Here is a 22,309-nt window from a genome sequence, read left to right on the forward strand (position 1 = left end):
ATTTTCTGCTTTAAATTGTTAATTCAGGATTATCGAGAAACACAGTTGAATTGTGTCTTTCGTTAGTATCATGATATGTATCATATCTTGACAATACCCGCAATACTCGAGCCTAATTATCATACGTTGTCCTAATTATCATACGTTGTCCTAATTATCATACGAGTAGCCAGGGATAAGCCTCACTGAGATTTACTTTTTGTGTGTTGAAGACTTAAGCCTCATAGTTGTATCAGTTGATCACATCATTTTAGTCTTTTAAGACAGACTCATTGCTTGTAGAACAATAGCAGGCATTTATCATGATGTCCACTAGAGAATGTTGCCTCAGGTGAGGGTTATAGCCCATGGGTCTTTGTTATTTATTGCTGTTTTTGAGGGGGTTTTTTAACACAAAGATGATAGTACATAGTAACTTTTTTGATTTTAAATCATCTGAGTCCCTGACATGTTGGTACTTCAAACAATAAATTATCTGTGTATGTTATGACTGAAACATTTAGAGGTCAAGTTTTTGTCTCCTTCCTTATAGATATTACATGATCTCTTAGCTATAAATTAAAAAAGTAAGAAAAGTTAAATTAAACTAGTCTATATTTTTAATTCTTTTCTGAGTTAGGCAGGAAATGTCATCAGATAAAACACTGTAATATCTTAAAAGTTATTGTTGAACAATCACGATTTGTTATTGGAAATAGGGATACTTATTTACTAGGATACTTAATTTTTCAATATTCATTTTTTGGTTGCAGGGAGTAAAGAAATTGGAAGATGAAGCATGTGATGATGTTGATTTTATGGAAAGTTCTTAGTCTGACAATCTCCATCACAACTGCAGCGTCTGTGATAAAGGAACTAAAAAATCCAAACCCGCAAGATGAGTTTTCTCTCATGTCAAAGTATGGATCTGACATGATCATTGTAGGTGGCACAAACTATATTCATAGAGTGTTTTCTGGGAATTTAAGTTTGGAACTATCAGAGAAAATAGGACCTAAACTGGACAATCCAGACTGTCTGAACCTGGAGAAGGTAACCTGTACCAAGACCATGTATAACAGCTATGTCAAAGCTCTCCTCATCAATAAGAAAAAGGATCCACAACAAGATGAAATCATCATCTGCACAAGTCTGTTTCAAGGAAGTTGTGATAAGCGAAATGCATCTACCCTTGAATTGCTTCCAAAATCTTATGAAAATACGGTGAACCCTGTGGTGGCAAACAATAAGACTGCCACCACCGTGGCATTCCTGGCACCGGGACCACAAGATACCACAGCAATGTATGTGGGGGCGTCTTGGACAAATACAGGATTGAGAGCCATCCGGGGACTTGTACCAGCATTTAGCAGCAGGAAAATCGAGGACTTTCAATTCACACACTTTAGCATTGCGACCAAGTCTTACACTATGTTGGATGAAATTAATAGAGACTCCTTTCCTATTCGTTACATTTATGGGTTTGCATCGGGAAATTTTAGTTATGTTGGAACAATTCAGAAAACCAGTGTTGCTGCTGAGGGTTATATTTCTAAATTGATTAGGGTGTGTCTGTTTGATAAAGACTTTTACTCCTATGCAGAAACTGCTTTAGAATGTGTTCATAATGGAAAGACTTACAATTTGCTGCAAACAGCTTATGTAAGCAAACCTGGTATTCATTTGGCTGCAGCTCTACAGATTCCAGAAGATGAAGATGTATTATTTGGAATGTTTGGACATGGAAACCCAAATGACGTCATAAAAAGCAACGGAGAATCTGTATTGTGTATCTATCCAATGCGTAATGTGAAGCAAGTATTCACTCGAAACATAAGGACTTGTTTTGAGGGCATTGGCAGAACTGGACCTGACCATATTGCTACTCCCAATAACTGTCAGAAAACGGTATGTATATAGCAGCATAACAGCCATTACTCATAATAGAGTTTTATATAAAACTGTAAGACAAGGAATCAGTTTCAAATTTTTAATTTGGCTTTTGGGAACTACTCGGCATCTAAAGAGTAGAAATATAAGCATCTATGTTAGTCAAAGAGACTAATAATTTGAAGGGTAAAAGAGTTTTGTGGAATGTAGCAATCTTTATGTCCCCATAGATTATTAGGCCATTGTGGCCCATGAACCTTTTTTTCGGTAATTTCCAAACTCCCCCCAAAATATAGGCTTATCACCTTGTTTGCTGACAATCTTTACAATCTAGACATATCTTGACTAATTTCAAGTCTACTTAATTGTTTTCTTTTTAAGCAGACTTTAAACATAGGAGATGACTATTGTGGACAATATGATTTCAACAATCCAATCAGTGGTCCAGAGGCCGTCAGGGCTGACATAGCCATCAGTATTAACGCCACAGCTTCCTCACTCATAGTCACTACAACAAACGCCGGATACACAGTCGCTTTTGTTGGTACCAAAACAGGGCATATAAAGAAGGTAAGATACACTTAGTCATTCTGTTAATACCTAATGGTTCATTGTCCATGTTGCCAGCCACTGTCGAACAAGCTCTCGTAAATAGTGATGTGCTTTAACACATATACTGAAGATGTCTTAGCAAAACTTGCATTCATCCCACAAAAAAATAAAGAAAAGGAACAGTTAAATAGCAAAATGACAAATACCAATAAGATGTAGTAGAAGTAAATTGACAGGCCCAATCATAACACATCATGAAGTTCATCTTTGAAATTCTAAAACATTGAATATCTTGGAATATTTTGACAATCCTGCCGATAGTGATACCCAATTTATCTTTATACTGGTATATTACAGTTATTTTTAGAATTAACCGACAGTCTCAATATTTTGTAGATTGCTGTTGAGTCTGGTAATATTGCTAAGGAGTACAATGTTAAAATTAATTTTTTTATTTCTATTTTCAATAGAAATGGAGTATTTACTAATTTAAATCATATTAAAGCAACGGTGGTGGAATCAGGATCACTCATTCATAAGGACATGTTTTTTGATGATGACAAAAGACATCTCTTTGTTTTGACACCAAAGAAGGTAAATAGATAGGTTTAATCATTCTTTAAAGGGGGGTCATTAAAAATGATTACATTCTTCGATTTTGGGTATTCTCATTCACCAAATCATAATTGGCCTGATTGGACCTAGGTTAGTAACATACATACTATGAACAATCATTAATTTGTTTTAAAAGGGAGTTAGTTTTTATTTATAAATCTTAAGTTCTTATCCAAAGAAAACTGCATGTCTGTTATTCTATATATGTCTTAGTGTGATGATTCTTTTATTGTACTACACATTACAGCTACTGAAACTGGTGGTCCAGAGCTGCAGTCAATATATAACCTGTGAGGAATGTAGGGGGGCTAAGGACCCATACTGTGGATGGTGCTCACTAGCTAACAAGTAAGACTTATTTTATACCCATTTCATTTTTTTTCAAAGGAAGTAAAGAATTGGTATTGTCAACATAGGAGATGGTTATCTTTTGAAAGTTTTACCATATCTTTTTGGAAACCAAGCATTGACCATTTCATTTGTAAATTCTAGCCTTCCAACAGTAAAACCAGGTTTCAATCAATCATATATAAATTCTGTGTACTATTATACAAAAAGAAGACTGAAGTCTGATTAATCTGTTAATGAAAAGGAGAAATAACCTTTCACTTCAAATGTAGGAACAGGCTTTGAGTACAGCAGACACAGGCACTGTCACTGTGAACAGAGAAAATCTATTTTAGCTCACCTGAGCTGATTAAGTCTGTGTGATGATTGTAGTGTGTGATATGTTTGGTCTTACCTCTTAACTCTTCTTTAAACTCCTTTCTTAAACTCTTTACTTATAAATTTTAAGATGTTCTTTTTATACTCTGCCATATCAAGGCCAAAGCACAATGCATTGGGACATTGTCTGTATGTCTGCGCATCTTTCTGTCAGTTTGGGAGAATTCTCAAATTAGTCACTTGGGTATAAAATGGTTGGACTGTTTGAAATATATCTCACACTTGAATATAAATTTATGAATATTGTAATAAACACACAGTTCTTGCTAAAATGTGGTATTTCTGAAGTCAAGAGTTCCAGTTCCAGCAAAGGATAAGACTATGATCTATTTAGTTTTAAAATGACATATAACTTTCAACACTATATTTTCATTATATACAACTGATATATAGAAAGTAATTATTTATAGAGCAAAAACATGTAATGTTGATAGGTGACTGTCAAGGCCCATGGACCTCTTGTAATGATGTTATACGTTCGCTCTGTTTTGCAAAGAGATATATCTTAATACGAGGTACCGGGTAATGCCTATAAATCAACAAAAGTTAATTCCCCCCCCAATTATATTAATGAAAATTATTTAAAGTTCATAATAGAAATTAAGATATATCTTTGAATTATATAGATATTTAATCTTGTCTTCAAAATAATAGATTGTTAAACAGTTTGCCATTGAAGTGTACTCTTCAGCAGTTTATATGAGTTTATACCAGTAGATGTTGACAGGGAATACAAGTGAATTTATTGGATATTTTTCAGGTGTACATTAGCACAGGAATGTTCAGATTACAGTTCTCCCTTGAAATGGATGGGTTACAATGGGGAGAGTTGTACAAAAATTACACAAGTTTACCCAGATAAAATCCAGAAAGACAACAAATTAACAAAGACTACCACTGTAAGTTGTAGACAGTAATGATGTACACTTTTAGTACACTGTGACATTCAAATAATGAGCATATTTTGTTTGACATTTTACCTTTGAGAGAGAACTTTTTATTTCAGCTTACGTTAAATATTTCCAATCTTCCAACCTATAATGGATCGTACAAGTGTGCCTTTGAAGGCTATGACAAGAAGATAGAGACTGCCGCGACTAGGAGTAGTGCTAACGTTGTGAAATGTGACACTCCCATGCCTAATGAATTGCCACCATTTCCAACGGGAACAGGTATAAAGTCTGACTAGTATAATGATCCAAATACATTGATAGCAGATGTCAATGCTGTGCTGGCTTCATTAAGTCACTGCAAAGCATTTGAATTATGATACACAATTAACCAATCATCAATCTGCTTTTTATATATCAAACCTATTATGAATCAGACAAGGAGGTCTAAGAGTGAGAATATAGACAGAGATTACAGAACCATTTCTTAGAAATCGGTCCTACTAAACAGAGTAGGATAGAGTACTTTAGAGGATGCTAGTAAAATTTTTAATTTAATGCAATTAAACTACTTTTTGTATGTTTTTCTACTTAAGTTTAACATAATGAAAACACATTTCAAATGAAAAAGCATGTGTTTTCATTATCTTAGGAGTTATTATACCCCCCGCAAACGAAGTTTGGGGGGGTATATAGGAATCACCTTGTCCGTCTGTCTGTCTGTCCGTCTGTCTGTCTGTCCGTCTGTCTGTCTGTCCGTCTGTCTGTGCAATCGTGTCCGGTCCATATCTTTCTTACAGAGGGACATTAGAATCTACTACTCCACACTAAGATTGCTCATAACCTAAGGGTGTGTCATGACCTTGACCCAAGGTCATTTGGGGAAGTTCAAGGTCACTGGAAGAAAAATTTCATAATTTTCCATATCTTTCTTATGGATAAACTTGGTAGGTTCTCATTTCACACAAAGATTGCCCATGACCCAAGGGTGTGTCATGACCTTGAACCAAGGTCATTTGGGGAAGTTCAAGGTCACTGGGAGAAAAATTTCAAAATTCATGTTTGACACATATCTTTTATGGATAAAGTTGGTAGGTTCTCATTTCACACAAAGATTGCCCATGACCCAAGGGTGTGTCATGACCTTGACCCAAGGTCATTTGGGGAAGTTCAAGGTCAATGGAAGAAAAATTTCATAATTTGTGTCCGGTCTATATCTTTCTTATGGATAAACTTGGTAGGTTCTCATTTCACACAAAGATTGTCCATGACCCAAGGGTGTGTCATGATCTTGACCAAAGGTCATTTGGAGAAGTTCAAGGTCACTGGTAGAAAAATTTCATAATTCGTGTCCGGTCCATATCTTTCTTAAGGATAAACTTGATAGGTTTTCATTTCACACAAAGATTGCCCATGACCCAAGGGTGTGTCATGATCTTGACCCAAGGTCATGTGGGGAAGTTCAAGGTCACTGGAATAAAATTATCATAATAGTGTCCTGTCCATATCTTTCTTATTGATAAACTTGGTAGGTTCTCATTTCACTCAAAGATTGTCCATGACCCAAGGGTGTGTCATGACCTTGACCCAAGGTCATGTGGGGAAGTTCAAGATCACTTGAAGAAAAATTTTATAATTCGTGTTTGATACATATGTTTATTATGCAAAAACTTACTTCTGAAAAACCCAGCGGGGGGTATTTTGTCCCGATTGGACAGTTCTAGTTTCAATTTTGTATTTCAGGTTACGGTTTATCATTTGATCCCGATCCCGAACAATTTTAACTTGAAATGTTTCAATGTTAATGGGGAAAAATATTTACGTAATGCAATTAATTTAATTTTTGATAAATAAAACATGTAAAATTTAGTTGAAATTAGTAAGTGATCTGAATCAAAATAGCAACCCAGATCGGGATGTTAACAATCTTTAATGCAATGATTGATTGAATTATGACTGTTGTTTTCTTGTCAAAATATCGCTAAAAAACTAATATTTGAGACAAATATTGCAATATTATTTTATAATGATTTTAAATCAAGTTGTATATACATGAATAAAAAGTCTAATTGTATTAAATTTCACAATTTTTCTAGCGTACTCTAAAGTACTCTATCGTACTCTAGCGTACTCTGTTTAGTAGTACCCCTTGGAAATGAAACGTATTTGTCATTTTGACAATCCAAAAATTTCCTTTATTATTATTTTTTGACGGTGTTTTATCTGTTGTGCCAAATGACACTATAATCTTGAAGAGTGTAGTGTACATTTGTATTCTGTGGGAAGTGGAATGACACATCACAGAAGCTGTCAGAGGTCACCTCATTGAGGCAGTAGAGCTCCCTAGAGCGCAAGGAAACCTCATATGCATGCAAGAGATATTTGTTACAAAATGACTTGATGCCTAGAATTGATCACAATCAGTAATGTTTGTCCTGATTAATGATAATTTAATGGAGTATGACTCAGATTGAATATTGTATCAGATAACTTGGCCACTAAGTTTAATATTGTAAAGCACATGCTGTTTTCACAGCAAAATATCAAATATGCAGAATACATTAACATATAAATGGAACCATGTGATTGTTGTAAAACACTGACTTTGACGGCAGGTTTGTAATCTGATTTAAGTATTGTTTTTTTTTTCTAGATCACATTACCATGAGGCTGTCAGTTGTCATCATGGAACTAAACTTTGTGTCCGCCAACTTCACATTTTTTGATTGTGAAGTACATACCAAACACTCGTAAGTTTTTACACCATGAATGTGTTGATTCAAAAAGCTTCTCTGTGAGAGAGATATTGAACAGAGATTTTTAGCTCACCTTAACCAAAGTTAAAGTGAGCTTTTCCAATTGAAGAGTTCAATAGATCAAAGGCCAAGGTCATGTGAAATGGTTTCCAGATGGTTTCATAATTTATAGAACAGTGTATTTGAGCTTTGAAACTTAATAATAATTCTATCCAACTTCAAAGAGACACTATTTCCCATTTCCCATTTACAGAATAAATGTTTACAATTATTGTCTTTTATGGTGAGATATTTTATACAGTACATGAAATTTCCATTCACACATTTTAAACAGTATATGAAATTCCACTTAGACATTTTATACAGTATTTGAAATTCCATGTAGACATTATATACTCGCCTATAAGTTGGTCCGCCTATAAGTCAGTTGTATTTTTGCGGGTAATATTAAAAGGATTGACCTTTTAAAATACCAGTCTTTTTATAACTCACATATAAGTCGGACATAGAGTTTGGACCAACTCTTAAATCCCAAAAATCCGACTTATAGGCGAGTATATACGGTATATGAAATTCCATTCAGACAGACAACAGGACTGACAAACTATAAGGGAAATGAATATCCAAGAATAATTTCTGATCCTGCATGTGCATGAAGCAAACTATGCATTGTAAAATTCCTGACACATGGATCTATAGTCCTGTCATCTTTCAGTCTTCATGAAAAAGAAAAATCACAGGACATTCGTACAGACAGTAAAACAATATCACAGGACCAAACAAATTTTCTTAGGTCCAAAACTTTTATCATATAACAATTATAACAATGTTTCTTTATATCATATGAATCAATAAACAAATAACACATTAAAAAATAACTGAAATGTTCCTTTTTCTTCCCTGGTACCGTCCTGTTGAAATATTTTAGAAACATGGTGGTGGAAGTAGGTTTTAAAATAAACACAATCGACAAAACATTTTTAATAATGTGTTTTGGTATTAGTGAAAGCTTCTATATGATGAAATAGAAAATACCAAATTTAAAACAACTAAAACAAACCTCTGAAAAAGGGACCAATTTTACTAGTTCGTGCATCGGACCAATAAGATTTTCACCTGTTTTGTCCAACAGACCTGTGCTTTTGGGATAGACTGTATCTTTTTTGAAAAAAATATAATTAGTTGACTGTCTCAATTGCCTCTTGTAGTACTAAATAAACTTAAGTCAAAATAATGACCTCAGTGCAAACAAGGCTCTGGGGCCATAAAACTGAGACAAACTTATTTTTGATCTCAGTCTCACTTTTCAAAAGGTATTAATAGTGGAAAAGTGAGATGAAAAAGTGAGACTTAAGAAGTAGATCAAGATAATGAGTTAGTTTTTGATGATCTAAATATAATTTATTATAGATGCTATAGATGTACTTCAAGCAGTTTCAACTGTACTTGGTGCATCAAAAACCACCTGTGTACTCACCATCCTGTGATAGACTGCAGCTCTAATGATGACTTCATATCAGGACAAAATGTAAGTGGCTCTATCTACATAATCTGTATCATCAAAAACAACATACGAGGGTTGATTTAAAAGTAATGTCACAGTGTCCATGTCTTTTGTATTTGGTGTCATATTGTTAAATACAATATACCAAAATACGAGGGCCGTTCAAAAATTACGTGGACTTGTTGCACAGAAAAAATATTTGACGACATAATTGGGCAAAATTTCACACATAATATAAGAGAATCTATTCTTATATGGTCTTCAAAATTTCATATCAAAATGTTGTAAATTGGTATCAATTTTGAGTGATTTATCAGGACATATCATTAAGTCACGGAGCAGCAAAATCATTGACGTCACAGGCATTATAAAAAACGTGTTTGAGCTTTCATTTTCTCATTTTTTCCCAGGCGTACCTGTACAGTTTGAGTTACCTTATCTATTCAACATCCAAACACCATTTCTTGTCAAGCTTCAAGTCTATTAAATAAGTAAAGAATATTCTTTTTTTGTTTTAAAACCAAAAAACTGCAGGTATTTATGAGATATAGTGTGATATTGGTGACTCTCAATCACGTTCTTTACAGTCCGGATAAAGTTTTCGTCGATGATCTTCTTCCCGTCCTCCCATATAGCCTTTTTACAGAGGTCTAACGGTTTAAAATTTCAATTTGCTTTTTATGGACGAATGTCACGAATACCCTAGTTTACTACATCTTTTATTATGCATATTTTGGATCTATGTTGGCGATATCTAGAGCATTACACATAATTGAACAAAGATGTGGTGCGCCGTCAGTTCAGGAGACGTCATTTTCACAGTCGTTTTCAGGGGAATCCCATCGGAGAAAAATAACTATATTTCTGTTAGTACTTCAAATTTCACGTCAGAAATCTAAATACATAATAATAGGACAATTTAAAGATACATTTGAGAAAATTGTCAAAAAATATCGAGAATTATAGGAAAATAATGAGTTGAATTTTGGATTCTGCATGCTTTTGCTTCAAGTTTTTTGTCGTGCTCCGTACCTCTCCATCAGCGATATCAACATAACTATTATTTTTGTAGGATCTTTTTAAAATACAGAAATTTTGCCCAAAATTAATTGGAATCTTTAAGATACATGTTTCTGTGAAATTTCATAACTATATGACCTCTGTAAGAGTAAATAATAGCACAGTCCGCGTAATTTTTGAACGGCCCTCGTATGCACATATATAAATCTAATAACATCGAAACTTTTGTGTAATAATGTTTAATTAATTTTATAGATGTTTAAAGAATAAAGTGTAGGGGGTGTCGCTGCATCGCAGCTTAATGTCATGTTTCAAAGATTATTTTTTTAAGATGAAAAAGAAAAACACATTAAAAAAATTGAAAATGTGTCTTGTCCCCCAGAAGTTTTAAAAGACAAAATTAACTAACATGATTTTCTAATGATCAGTTAAGATTAAATGATGCCATTGTTATTTTTGATTTAAAAAATTGTGTTTGACTCTGATGCATTGAACAAAGGAAGTGTCAAAATGGGGGAAAATGCTGTAACGATGTGTAATGCATTTTGCATTTTTACTTCAAAATGGGGAAATTACCAGTATAGACAATTCCACTGATTGATAAGACTCACAATGATAAAAAAGTAAAGAAGAGTCTTGTTTATACATATATGTAGATGATTTTAGGGAGTGTAATAGTCATTGAATTCTTATCAGAAAGCAGGAAGACTGAAAGAAAGAGAGGTCGGAAGGAAACGTTTAACATGGTGTCTGATGTCAAAAGACATCCATGTATCTGTTATGTAAATGGAAGGACACTGTCTTATTATACTGTTCAAGGAATTTTGACAAGGGACTTTGTTATTAAAAGAGTGAATGTACAATGGCTACCAAGAATTCATTAAGAACAGAAATTTCTGAACGTATTCGAGAATCTCAAATATTTTTATTGGAAAACCATTTTAAGTATGACAGCGTGTATCCATATCATGATATTATTTAGAAGCGGTGACTACAAAATGCATGCATTGTATATAATTCTATATTTTTAAAAGTATTATTTACTTTGAATAAAAATTTTCAGGTCTGATTTGAAATAAATGAAGCTTCCATCATTTGTAATTTTGTTGTTGTACATCCACTTTTAGCAATTTTATTAAGGAATGAATTTAATAGCTACCCATTTTATACGGTATAAACTGGGTTGGTGCAATTTACGCTTTATAAACCGCGAAGCGGTTTATAAAAAAGCGTAAACTGTTCCAACCCAGTTTATACCGTATAAAATGGGTAGCTATTAAATTCATTGCTTATAATTTAATTTTCATTCATTTGATGTAAGAAAAAAAGATCATTGTTCTAACAAAGTGACTTCAGTTTGTACAAAATTTGAATGTAACGTCAGGCGGATTGATACGTTTTTGACGCAAGTCATTGTGACGTAGGCAACCCATTTTATACGATATGAAATAATTTTTTATCCAATCAAATACAGCGTTACAACCAAAATTAAATTATTTGAAGTTGTGACATTACTTTTTGATCAACCCTCGTATTTATTCTGAGTAACCTTATTATTCTGGTTACCTGCAGTTCACATTTCACACAAAAATTGCTTATGTCTGATGGTTATTCTTTACATTGACTAAAGTTTAATCTGGGGAGTTTGATGTCACAGTCTGGCCAAAAAAAGGTTAATTTTTCCAGTTCATTACACTCAAATGGATAAAAAAAACTGAGTTGAAACTTGAAATAAAAAATAATTCTGAGCTAAACATATGTTATTGTTATGAATAGCTTTCTATATATTTGTTACTAATAAAAGTCCAACAAAAGAAATGTTTATGACATCGGTCTAACAATTTCACTGTTTTCTGGCCTGCAGGTCCAACATAAGAATTGTTAGACCGCAACGTCACTGCTACGTCACAAGTAATTGAGTAGTAAATAGTAAATCATATTGTTCAATATCGGCGACACGGAAATAGCCGACGTTAAGAGCTGCAAGACTTGTTGCTACCAGCAAGGTAATTAAGAAAGAATGGAAAAGTATGTTTTCAGATGAATAACTTTTGTGATATAATAAAAATATAATTAATTTTGTTCTTTTTCAGGTATTGTTTTATTTTTACTGATTAAGCCATAATTTTCCATATAAAGTAATTGATAATATAGTGTGTATTGATTAAATCTTAAGTGAGCACTGAAAAGTATAACAAAACAGTTATAGACTGGGATTCGGGCAACATATGATTTGTTGGACTTGAAGGTGAAAATGTTGCCCTTAATTGGCCTGCAGCCTCGGGCAACATTTTCACCTTCAGGTCCAACAAATCATATGTTGCCCTCATACCCAGTCAATAACTGTATATTATTATACCTCATTTTAAATATTCTAAACAACGCGTTTTCTGATTGGTTCTAAGTTATCACGTGATCGGGCCGTAGAACTTCATATTTCCCGGCCGTCTGCATGCTTTTCATCATATTCAACCTCTTCGGATACTTAGTGCATTTTCCCTCAATAATTATTGTTCGTTTAAAGAAAACTCCCGAGAGTATAGAAGACGTCACAATAACCTGGTTTACATCATAAAATTGATGATAATATGTTGAACCAAAGAGTTTTAGTAACGTTTTGTTAAAAATAAAAGTGAATTTGAGAGCGGTGCCAAAATGGAAAGTTTATGTTTATTTCAAAGGTTTTGCTTGTTTCGGTATAATAAACAATTCAGTGCATGAATGTTCGGGAAACATGAAGACTTATTCAGTGAATAATGAATAAGTCTTCATATTTCCCTCACTATCATGCAATAAATGTATATTACCATGACCTTTAAGTCATTGTGGAAGTTCAAGGTCACTGCAAGAAAAAGTAGGAAAATCTTAATCTGGTCTGTAATTTCACTAATTTGCTAATGGAAAAACATAAGTGCATAATTCATATGCACAAATATGAGATCTATATTTCAATAAAACCACCCTTGACCAGAGGTTTTTTCTATCTAAGGTCATTTTGGCAAGTTCACATTTAGAAATTTGTATATTTATTTGGTACTTTTGTAGCAGGGAAAATAATTTTGTGAGCTTGCTTACAATTCATCTACTTTGCACTCTAAAATACACTGCCAAATTTAGAAATAACAAGAGGTACTGTGAGCAATGAGCTCACCAAATGATTCACCCTGCCTCCCATATGAATATAATGGCAGTGTTCATGTTTTGCTATGGGAAACCCGAAATATGTGTCGGATCTGACGGATCAAAAAGTAAAATACAAAAAATCTATATTTTAGCAAGCACCCACATACTTTGTAGAGGTGAATTAGTTAAAACCATGGCAACAAAGGAAACCCTAATTTTTAGATAAAATTTGTGGAAAGATTTATAAAAATCCATTTCACAAGAAATCAAATATCTGTTAATAATTATCAAATTAATCTTGAGGCAAACTAATGCAGATTTGAACCAAAACTTTGCATATCAATACTCCCTGGGGCTGAATGGAGAGGGATTCATTGATTTATATTATATTGTATAGGAAATTAAAAAGCAATAATGATTTGCTCAACAAGACTCTAATTTGACAAAATAATATGATAATCTTTTGTTGATTAAAAGGGGTTCACATCATTACTTGCTGGGCCAAGAAACTAGTTATTTTTACAGAGAAATAATAAGAAATTTAAAAAAATGATTTGTCAGATAGAAAACGACATCTGGAGTGATTTATGATGATTTGTTTTCAAACTAAATCACTGTGTGAATTTCAAAGATAACATGCATTCTAAGAGTATAGCAAAAAACAATACTAGTAGACCAGTGGTTTTGTGCAATCTGGTTCCCTAAAAATTAAAATGCCTGTAACAATTCAAAATGTAAACTTGATCTGTTACTAATTAAGGTAGCCCCCCCCTCCCCCAATCAGCTTTATATCTGCAAGCCTATTAATAGAAGAAAAAAATGATGAAAACCAAGTGGAGAAAACAGACAATGAAAAATGTACCATGTTCAAACTTCTTTTTTTCATTTTTTGCATTTGTGAATTTGAAAGCTATTTTTGTGGCTGAGAAATTAATCAATTCAAGTATAACAGTATAATTACCATTTTGTAATCTCTGAATTTTTAATCCTATTATAGCATATAATTTTCCAGCTCCAAGACACTAAAGAGTTTTGAACTACCAGGTACTCAGTGGTGTATATGTGCAGATCTTTCACCATGATTTTGAAATATAAAAGTAAAATAAGTTAATGCCCAAGAGTGTACCAATGCTGTGTTAATTTTTGATTTTTTTTACAGAGTGCTGGAATATCGATACCTCATGAAAGTGGACCAAACTTTTGTCCCAGTATTGACCCCAGCAAACAGCAGAACATATTAGTGCCATCAGGAATAGAGAAGACCATCACTCTAAATCTAATCAAGTTAAAAGTAACCACCACTAAATCTAATATACTCTACAATGAACTTAAGTTTAATATTTAATATATATCTACTTACAATTAATGAACTTAACAATCTGTTTTAAAAGGTAAAATACTCATTGCACTTGTAATTTTAGGGGCGTTAGCTTAATTTCGTGAAAATCCACCTTCGGGTTACTTAAATTATTTGTTTTCACTGAACATCTTTTAAGGTCTGTTATGATTAAATAATTTGGTAATTTTGTCAATTCTCCGAGAAGCCGTAATTTCTCGGGAATAGAGACAGTTGATATTACACGCGCGACTGTTGATATGGTTGTGTTTCTTACATGCCAAATTGAATACACGGCAAAGGCTAAAAAATGATGTCCATCATTGCACCAAACTACAAAATATACCGTCCCGTGATTCTATAAAATCTAGGATCGAAAAGTATACGAAAATCGTAAATTTGTGTTAGAACTTGGTTTCAAGCAAACTGTACGCCTGATATATACAATGTACCTTGACGTCAAATCAAAGAGTTACATTACATCATGAACCACTTGATTTCCTGTGTTTCTGATTAAATTGAACTTAAATAAATGTTGTATTAAAAAAAAATTGTTGTGCATTATTTTACTGTAAACCTCCTATCAGAGCAATACAATACAATGTTTTACATTCATCAATTTACTTGTTCATATTTATTTACACTTTTACCGAGTACCCGGGTACTCGATCGGAAAAACGTCCGAGTAACCGAGTATTAAAAATTGACCGATTTGACATCCCTAATATTTAATATATATCTACTTACAATTAAGCATCTTTGTAATTTTGGCTTAGCTTATTCAAAATCCAGGTTACTGGAGGAAAAAAGCATAAAGTGAAGCAACATTCTCATTTTGTCAACTTGTTTACAATATCTTACGAGTTCAATTTCATCTGTGATTTCTTTATCTTGGTATAAAAAAAATTTGTGTTCTGAATCAATACATAAATTCAGTCAAATAGATAGATTTGACATTCCTCTCTTCTGATAATTTGTGTTTACAGTCGTATCAGAGGCCCATCAGGTGTGCTTTTGCCTTCAACTCTCAGACTGAGCCTCAGGGAGAGATCGCAGAAGTGTTTGTCATGCCAGTGGTTGTGATGATCAGGTGTAAAAAGACCAAGGTAACCCCACTCTTACTGAGTATCCTACTGTATACTGTGTCCATGTCATTACCACTACATTTCTAAAACAGTCATAACTGCTTACATACTTGTTGCCACAAAATAAAGTGTACAATACTGCTACATTTAAAAGTTTACAATACTTGCTTCATTGCCTCTTTTGTTAGCCAGCACTTTTTGCATGTACAGAGTGAAATTTAGGTACAACTTATAAATACATTCCTGAGACTTGTTTCCCCTGGTGATGTTGTATTCCATATGACCATACCAGATTACTTCCCATTCCACTGATTTAAGATAAAACATTTATTTTTTTTTCCAGTTTTTTTATCCAGGGGATTCCGAGAGTTACAATGTGCCTATGAAGATCCTATGGGGTGACAAGTATCCCAAGCCTCTGGACAATCCCCATAATGTACAAGGTAGATAAAGGAGAGCTTCGGCAGAGATTTCGGGCATCTTGAAATGCCTTCACTTCTCTGATGATTGCATGAATATAAATTATTAATCATTTTGATTCACCAAAAAATTATGATTTTTAACTTTGCTGCTAACTTTTAAATGGATGGTGTTAGGGATTTAAATCTTAGCAACATTTTTTGGGGGGCTCTAATATATTTGACCTCTTAACCTTGACCCAAAATCGGGCAATTTAAGTTTCCTACATTGGTTAAAAAACCATTAAAATGTTAATTAATTGTTCTACAGTAAAGACAAAACCAACAGTTATTAAACTAAATTTAATTGATTTTCTTTGTGCATACTGTGTACAGTTTGTGATATTATGAATTTCGAGATATAAATTGGAAAGTTTAGGGGGTTTCCTGTGTATGGAACCCAAGTCAGAGAGATTGATGGCCCTGCTAAAGTATGACCTACTTTTGAGAAACTTAATCTAATATTTGATTGCTCGGTGCCAGGGCTTTCATTTTTCACTTGTGTATTTTTGTGGCAAAACCATTATTTCTGAAATTTTTTTTCAACTATTGACCTTGGAACTTAACCTATAATTGAAAACTTTAAACTTGGCTATGAGGTGTCATCTGGGGGCTTTACTTTAGTGTTTCACAAATGCATCTTGCTTTTTTTCAAACAAATTAAGATTTAAAATAATGCTAGTAGCAAATAAAAGCTGATCCCCTTTAGATTACTTTCAATCTATAATGATGCTGATAAACAATTGAAGTGCAATCTGTGGAACACTGTTGATATCACAATGTCTATTTGAATTCCAGTTATCATGTACAAATGTGAGAATATGGCTGATTCATGTGGGGAATGTCTAACCCAAAAAGAAGAATACACCTGTGGATGGTGTAAAAAGACCAATCAGTGCAGCCTACAGTCTTCATGTGTGTCTCCAAATAGTAGCTGGTTACCTAACACCTCCAACTGTCCAAATCCCATCATAACCAGGGTACGTATGTCACACGATATAACTCCAACTGTCCTAACCCCATCATAACCAGGGTACGTATGTCACATGATTAACCTCCAACTGTCCTAAACCCATAATAACCGAGGTACGTACTTCACACAATGTTACACGAACTAGTTAACCCAAAACTCAGACGGCCTAATTAGTATGTTAACAAAACTATTAAGAATTGCATTTAATGATAAGTTTAAGTGAACACTTATAATTTATTTATTTGTACTTCTGTCCTCGTAATTAACTACGATTTCACCTCCTCATTGTGCACAATAAAGGGGATACTCATTTTCTAAATGCATCTTACTTATAAACTCTGAGAGAAATTCAGTGGAACTTTCACAGAATATTATTTTGACCAAAGTTCTTGTTTTGTTTAAAGAATGGGTGAACGCCCTATTTTGGATCTTTTTGCGACTCCTCTACCAAGCTGTAAATGAAGTTAATCCAAAATATATTACGAGCAATGGAAAGAGCTACATATACTTGGTTATTTTAGGTGGAACATTTATGCAAAAACAATGCCCTGTTGTCATGTATCAAAATTGAAGCAACGATACATAAGTGTTGTTTTCCGGAATTCAGCATGTACCCGGAGTGGTTTTTATGTCACACAATCAATATTTATAGGAGGCGGTTCTATCGATCGGCGTCATTGTTGACATCTCTCTCTCTCTATCCCTCTCTCTCTCTCCAAAAATTCGAATACGTGTTTAGCATAATTCAGCGATTTCTATATGAAATTATTTTAAAAATGTGATGACACACAAAATTTAATCAATATTTAATTTGCCAAAGTCTGAAAACGGCAACAAAACACGCTCAAAGACATGATTTAGATCGAGGTCAGGTTGAAGAATACAGTGTATCTGTTTTCATGAGTACACTCGCAGGTGGACATCACGTGATGAATTGTAATATTTAACAGGTCAATCGAAGACATAACAATGGAAGCGAGAACTTTGTTCGGAACATGTTTTTTGTTAAATTAAGTATCAGCACACGTTTGTCGGCTCTTCTCCTTTTAATATAACATTATTTTGTTCAATATACAACTACAGTTTTCTTAAGAACAGCCGACAAACATGTGCTGACTATGTATTCAGACGATGAAAAATGTGTGACCATTATTATCTATTGATATTCAAGAAATCTTCAGGTACCATGCCTTCGATATTTATTAAGTTTACCCTGAAAAGAGCGCTTTAAATTCACATCCGTACCATGAATACACGGTTAAGATATCGGGGGTTTATATTATGGAAAAAAATAAACATTTTATGAAACTTAAATTTACGGCATTTTTTCTGGCCAGTTAAGTCCACCCATTTCCACACATCAAATGAATCAAATTAGGGATAATGTCTTACCCACTCATTCTGTAATTGCAGTGTACTTCAGATGGCCGTGTAGAGTAGTGTATTTAAACATAATGATTGTAAGGAGGTGTTTTACTTTTGTCAGATTTATCCACTTACTGGGCCTAAAGAAGGTGGGACCCTGCTGACTATAGAGGGCAGAGACCTGGGCAAATCCTATGAAGACATTGTGAGCAATGTAGACATAGCAGGAGTTCAGTGCTCTCCTATCCGCAAAGAATATGTGGAATCCAAAAAGTAAGTCTTGTCTAATCCCTCCCTATAACAAAGTAAAGCCAGATTAGATTTGTAATGATGTTTTCTGTTTGGACAGGATTGTTTGTACAACTGGTCAATTTATTGGGAAGGAGGAGAGATCAGACAAAGTGAGAGTCACTGTAGCATTAAAACTGACAGCTGTGTCCAAACAACACTTTACTTACGTGGTAAGTACTCTCTAACATCCATACACTTCAAATCCCTGCAGTATGATTTATAGTAGATTATATGAAAATGACTATGAAATTAACGGCTTCGAAGAATAATTGAACATTGGGTGACTAAATTATGGAACTTGCAGTGCCTGAAAAGCAGATTACATAGTACTGCAAGTTGAAAAGAAATAGATATGTCATCCAAAAATAAATAAGTATTGGCATGCTTTTTTGTAACAGAAAGATTTCTTTCCAGGACCCAGAAATTACAGATATTACACCAGCTCAAGGCCCCAAGTCAGGTGGAACCCAGGTCACTATATTTGGAAAGAATTTAGATTGTGGGACTGAAAGAAAGGCATACTTTGGTCGCACTGAATATGAATGCAGGCTTGATAATAAAAGGTACACAAGTATTCAAACACATTTGTTTTCTGAAAAATATTAAGTGAAAGCTAATCAGATTGTTGCAGTAGTTATATGTTATTTTCGGGATCTAATTATAGTGTCACAAGATCACGGATAACCTGTAAAACAGCTCGTGCCAATAAGACACTGGTTACAGAGGAGCTGTACATGATGTTTGATAATCAGCTGGTTAAGAGTGATCTTGTCTACAAATATGTGGAGGATCCTAATGTTACAGAGGTGGACAGGAAAGTCTCCATTGTCAGGTAAGACTTCTCACTGCATGGGCTGATTTTTTTCATTACTGATCAGAATTCGCAGTTATAAATTTAAACCAATGACCACATACTTTGTTTGGACGTGTATTTATAAGCAGAGCCTATAAATTGAGCCTATGATAAGGGGTTAATGAAGCTTTTAATAAGGGAGTCATTTCAATACAGGCAATAAGGATTGTACTGTAGTTAAATGGTTATAAAATGAAAAATATGTTGATTTTCAATTTATAGGAAATTGTCGTAATACAATAAGTTGCTTTGGCAAGTGTCTACATACTTAAAGGTTGGGTATAATTTTTATCAGTGTACCACTGAAAGATTTTAATGTAATATTAAATTGTATAATCTAGTGGAGGATTGAAAGTCCTGGTCAAAGGCAATGGTGTAATGTAATATAAAATTGTATAATCTAGTGGAGGATTGAAAGTCCTGGTCAGAGGCAATGGTTTCCTGCCCATTCAGAATTCCTCTCCTAAGATGGTCTTCTACAGCCCCGACCCACTCCGGAGTCCTTACTATGGAGTAAGTCACCGTACCTCTCAATGATTTATATATGTCAACACAATTAAATGAATAAGGATATTTTACTTTTGCCTTACTTGAAATATTGTCATATGATAAAACTATTGAATGAATTTTTTTAAAATTGTATGACTGACTGTTGATGCCAACAGAAAGGGACATTTTACTTCAACATGCTGTAACCATTTGGCATTTCTAAATTGTTCAATGAAACATATTGCCATATACATGAGTATTAGATAATAAAATTGGCATAGTAATTAGCCTGGAAACAATCTTGATACTAAATTAATTTTTGGATCAACTCTTGAAACACTACTTGTAGGAATGTCAAGTGCGTGATGATGTCACAATGGAATGCAGTACCCCACAAGTGGAGCCAGCATTGATCACAAAGAAACCTAATTCACAAGACCAGCAGGGCTTGGCTTTTGGATTCATCATTGACAATGTCCAAAATATACGCAATTTCAGTGCCTCCCACAATGAATTCTTTCAAATTTGCCCTGACCCGGATATCAGTGTTTTTCCTAATGACAAAATTAAGTCATTCCAGTGGAAGAGCAATGAATTTTTAACAATAAGTGTAAGTTACCTAAATATGAATTAAGGCAAACTATTACATAAAAGAAAATTGTACATATGTCATGTACACACTTGTCTGTTGTATGTTATTTATGCTCCTGCAAATGGACATGTTTGATTTCTGAACATGATTTTGTCCTGTCAGTGTCCTTCTGGGTGCAAAAACATTTTTATTGAACCTTTGAAAAATGCCCTTTCAAATGTCTAAATTTGATATGTAAATTTTTATAAATAATTGATTGACTACATAAACATTATATCAATGTGTATAACAAAATTTCTACAAATCATTTATAATCACATTATTACTATGTACAACTACTCTTCACCTCCCAGCTTGACCACAATTTTAATACCTTACAAATATTTTACAGGGAATTAACTTGGATCAACTTCGGCTGGAGAAGGATGATGTTGTGATAAAGATAGGCAAAAGTGAATGTAATATAACATCCACTGGTAGACAACTAACCTGTCGTCCCCCGAAGACTCGCCCCTCCCCAATGAAGGGCGGCCAGTACCCCGAGGTGGAGGTAAGACAAGAACCTCAGCTACCTCTGCACACCAGTCTCCATCTCTAACAGTTAGAAATTTGCCACTGACTCACCTATTAATCATCTTTTGCAACTTTCAGATTGATATTCTGTTATATTAAGTTCATACATTTTAGCATGCTTTCTTATTGGTTGGTTTGATATTGTGTCAATGTATAGAAATTTGAATAGACTTAAGTCTTTATTAGCTTTAATCATAAAAAATGGGGACCAAAAGATAAACCAGTACCAAAATTCCTACTGGTTGTCCCTCCACCCCTTTTGTTGTAGCATGGTTAAATCAAAGTGAGATTTAGTAATGTATCAATAAAATTTGGTTCTAAAAAGAAGTTAGAAACTTAACTTAAATTGATTTTAATTTTAGGTTACAATTGGGAAAAACCTGACCTTCTTTGTGGGTTACCTGAAGTATGAGGAAACAGATTTGGCTTTACCCCTGGAGTACATTATTCTGATCAGTGTGGGGGGCGGGGTCCTCATTATCTCCGTCATCGTCGTCATCATCATGTACAGAATGAAAAGCAAGAAGAACAACAGCATGATGAGGAAGATGCAGATACAAATGGACAACCTGGAGTCTAAAGTCGCCAAGGAGTGTAAGGAAGGTAGGACACAGCTTTATATTGGAACTTCTCACTGGAAATCAGCTGTCCAACTGTATATATACTGGAATCACCAGATCTCTAGCCAAGTTTTTATAATATACTCTTTAATACCTGCCTATTGAGTCATTTTAAAGTCTGGATGGCTCATCATTTTAAACTTACTTCTAAAAGCAATGAGTTTCATCATTGACATTAAATAAAAACTAAGAACCTTTGATTTTTCAATAGGATACAAGTCTATATATTCTCATAATATAGTAAATTGGTATGTTTTTAAATAAATTAGGTAAGTAGATGACTTTTTCCCATGTGAAATCTAGATTCTGTTTCTGATGCCCATCTTCAGTTGAGTTCATGAGAAATTTATTCATATGACGAGTAGTCTTGATAACATTTAGTGGATTCCAATTTAATGCACTTGCCATGATTACACATCAATACAGTGAGGATTTTTAGCTCACCTCGACAAAGTCGAAATTAGGTTATGCTATACCCGCGGCATTAGATATGCGGCATTATCATCGGTATCCAGGTTAAAGTTTTAGGAGCAAATCCCTTCCCAAGTAAGTTGAAGTAACTATAAGCCCTGCCTGGAGCAAACTTGTGTTGATGATGCATCTAGGGATGGACACTACC

General features: G+C 33.9%; 1 protein-coding gene across 1 annotated transcript in view; it reads left to right on the forward strand.

Annotated features, from left to right (window-relative positions):
- Positions 1–22,309, forward strand: part of LOC134278246 (plexin-A2-like) — a 57,975-nt gene that overhangs the window by 16,679 nt on the left and 18,987 nt on the right. Inside the window, exons 2-21 of the mRNA XM_062760563.1 lie at positions 753–1,887; positions 2,251–2,439; positions 2,818–3,015; positions 3,284–3,384; positions 4,523–4,661; positions 4,769–4,934; positions 7,306–7,402; positions 8,819–8,936; positions 14,215–14,346; positions 15,378–15,497; positions 15,820–15,919; positions 16,733–16,914; positions 18,394–18,545; positions 18,622–18,733; positions 18,978–19,126; positions 19,228–19,395; positions 19,821–19,929; positions 20,255–20,515; positions 20,889–21,047; positions 21,433–21,673. Of these exons, the coding sequence (XP_062616547.1) occupies positions 772–1,887; positions 2,251–2,439; positions 2,818–3,015; positions 3,284–3,384; positions 4,523–4,661; positions 4,769–4,934; positions 7,306–7,402; positions 8,819–8,936; positions 14,215–14,346; positions 15,378–15,497; positions 15,820–15,919; positions 16,733–16,914; positions 18,394–18,545; positions 18,622–18,733; positions 18,978–19,126; positions 19,228–19,395; positions 19,821–19,929; positions 20,255–20,515; positions 20,889–21,047; positions 21,433–21,673 (4,009 nt within the window). The 5' untranslated portion in view covers positions 753–771. The remainder of the gene's footprint in view (positions 1–752; positions 1,888–2,250; positions 2,440–2,817; positions 3,016–3,283; positions 3,385–4,522; positions 4,662–4,768; positions 4,935–7,305; positions 7,403–8,818; positions 8,937–14,214; positions 14,347–15,377; positions 15,498–15,819; positions 15,920–16,732; positions 16,915–18,393; positions 18,546–18,621; positions 18,734–18,977; positions 19,127–19,227; positions 19,396–19,820; positions 19,930–20,254; positions 20,516–20,888; positions 21,048–21,432; positions 21,674–22,309) is intronic.

This window comes from Saccostrea cucullata, unplaced genomic scaffold (assembly GCF_032062105.1).
Source record: "Saccostrea cucullata isolate Sc308-1 unplaced genomic scaffold, CSIRO_AGI_Scuc_v1 ctg853, whole genome shotgun sequence".
NCBI classification, from domain to species: domain Eukaryota; kingdom Metazoa; phylum Mollusca; class Bivalvia; order Ostreida; family Ostreidae; genus Saccostrea; species Saccostrea cuccullata.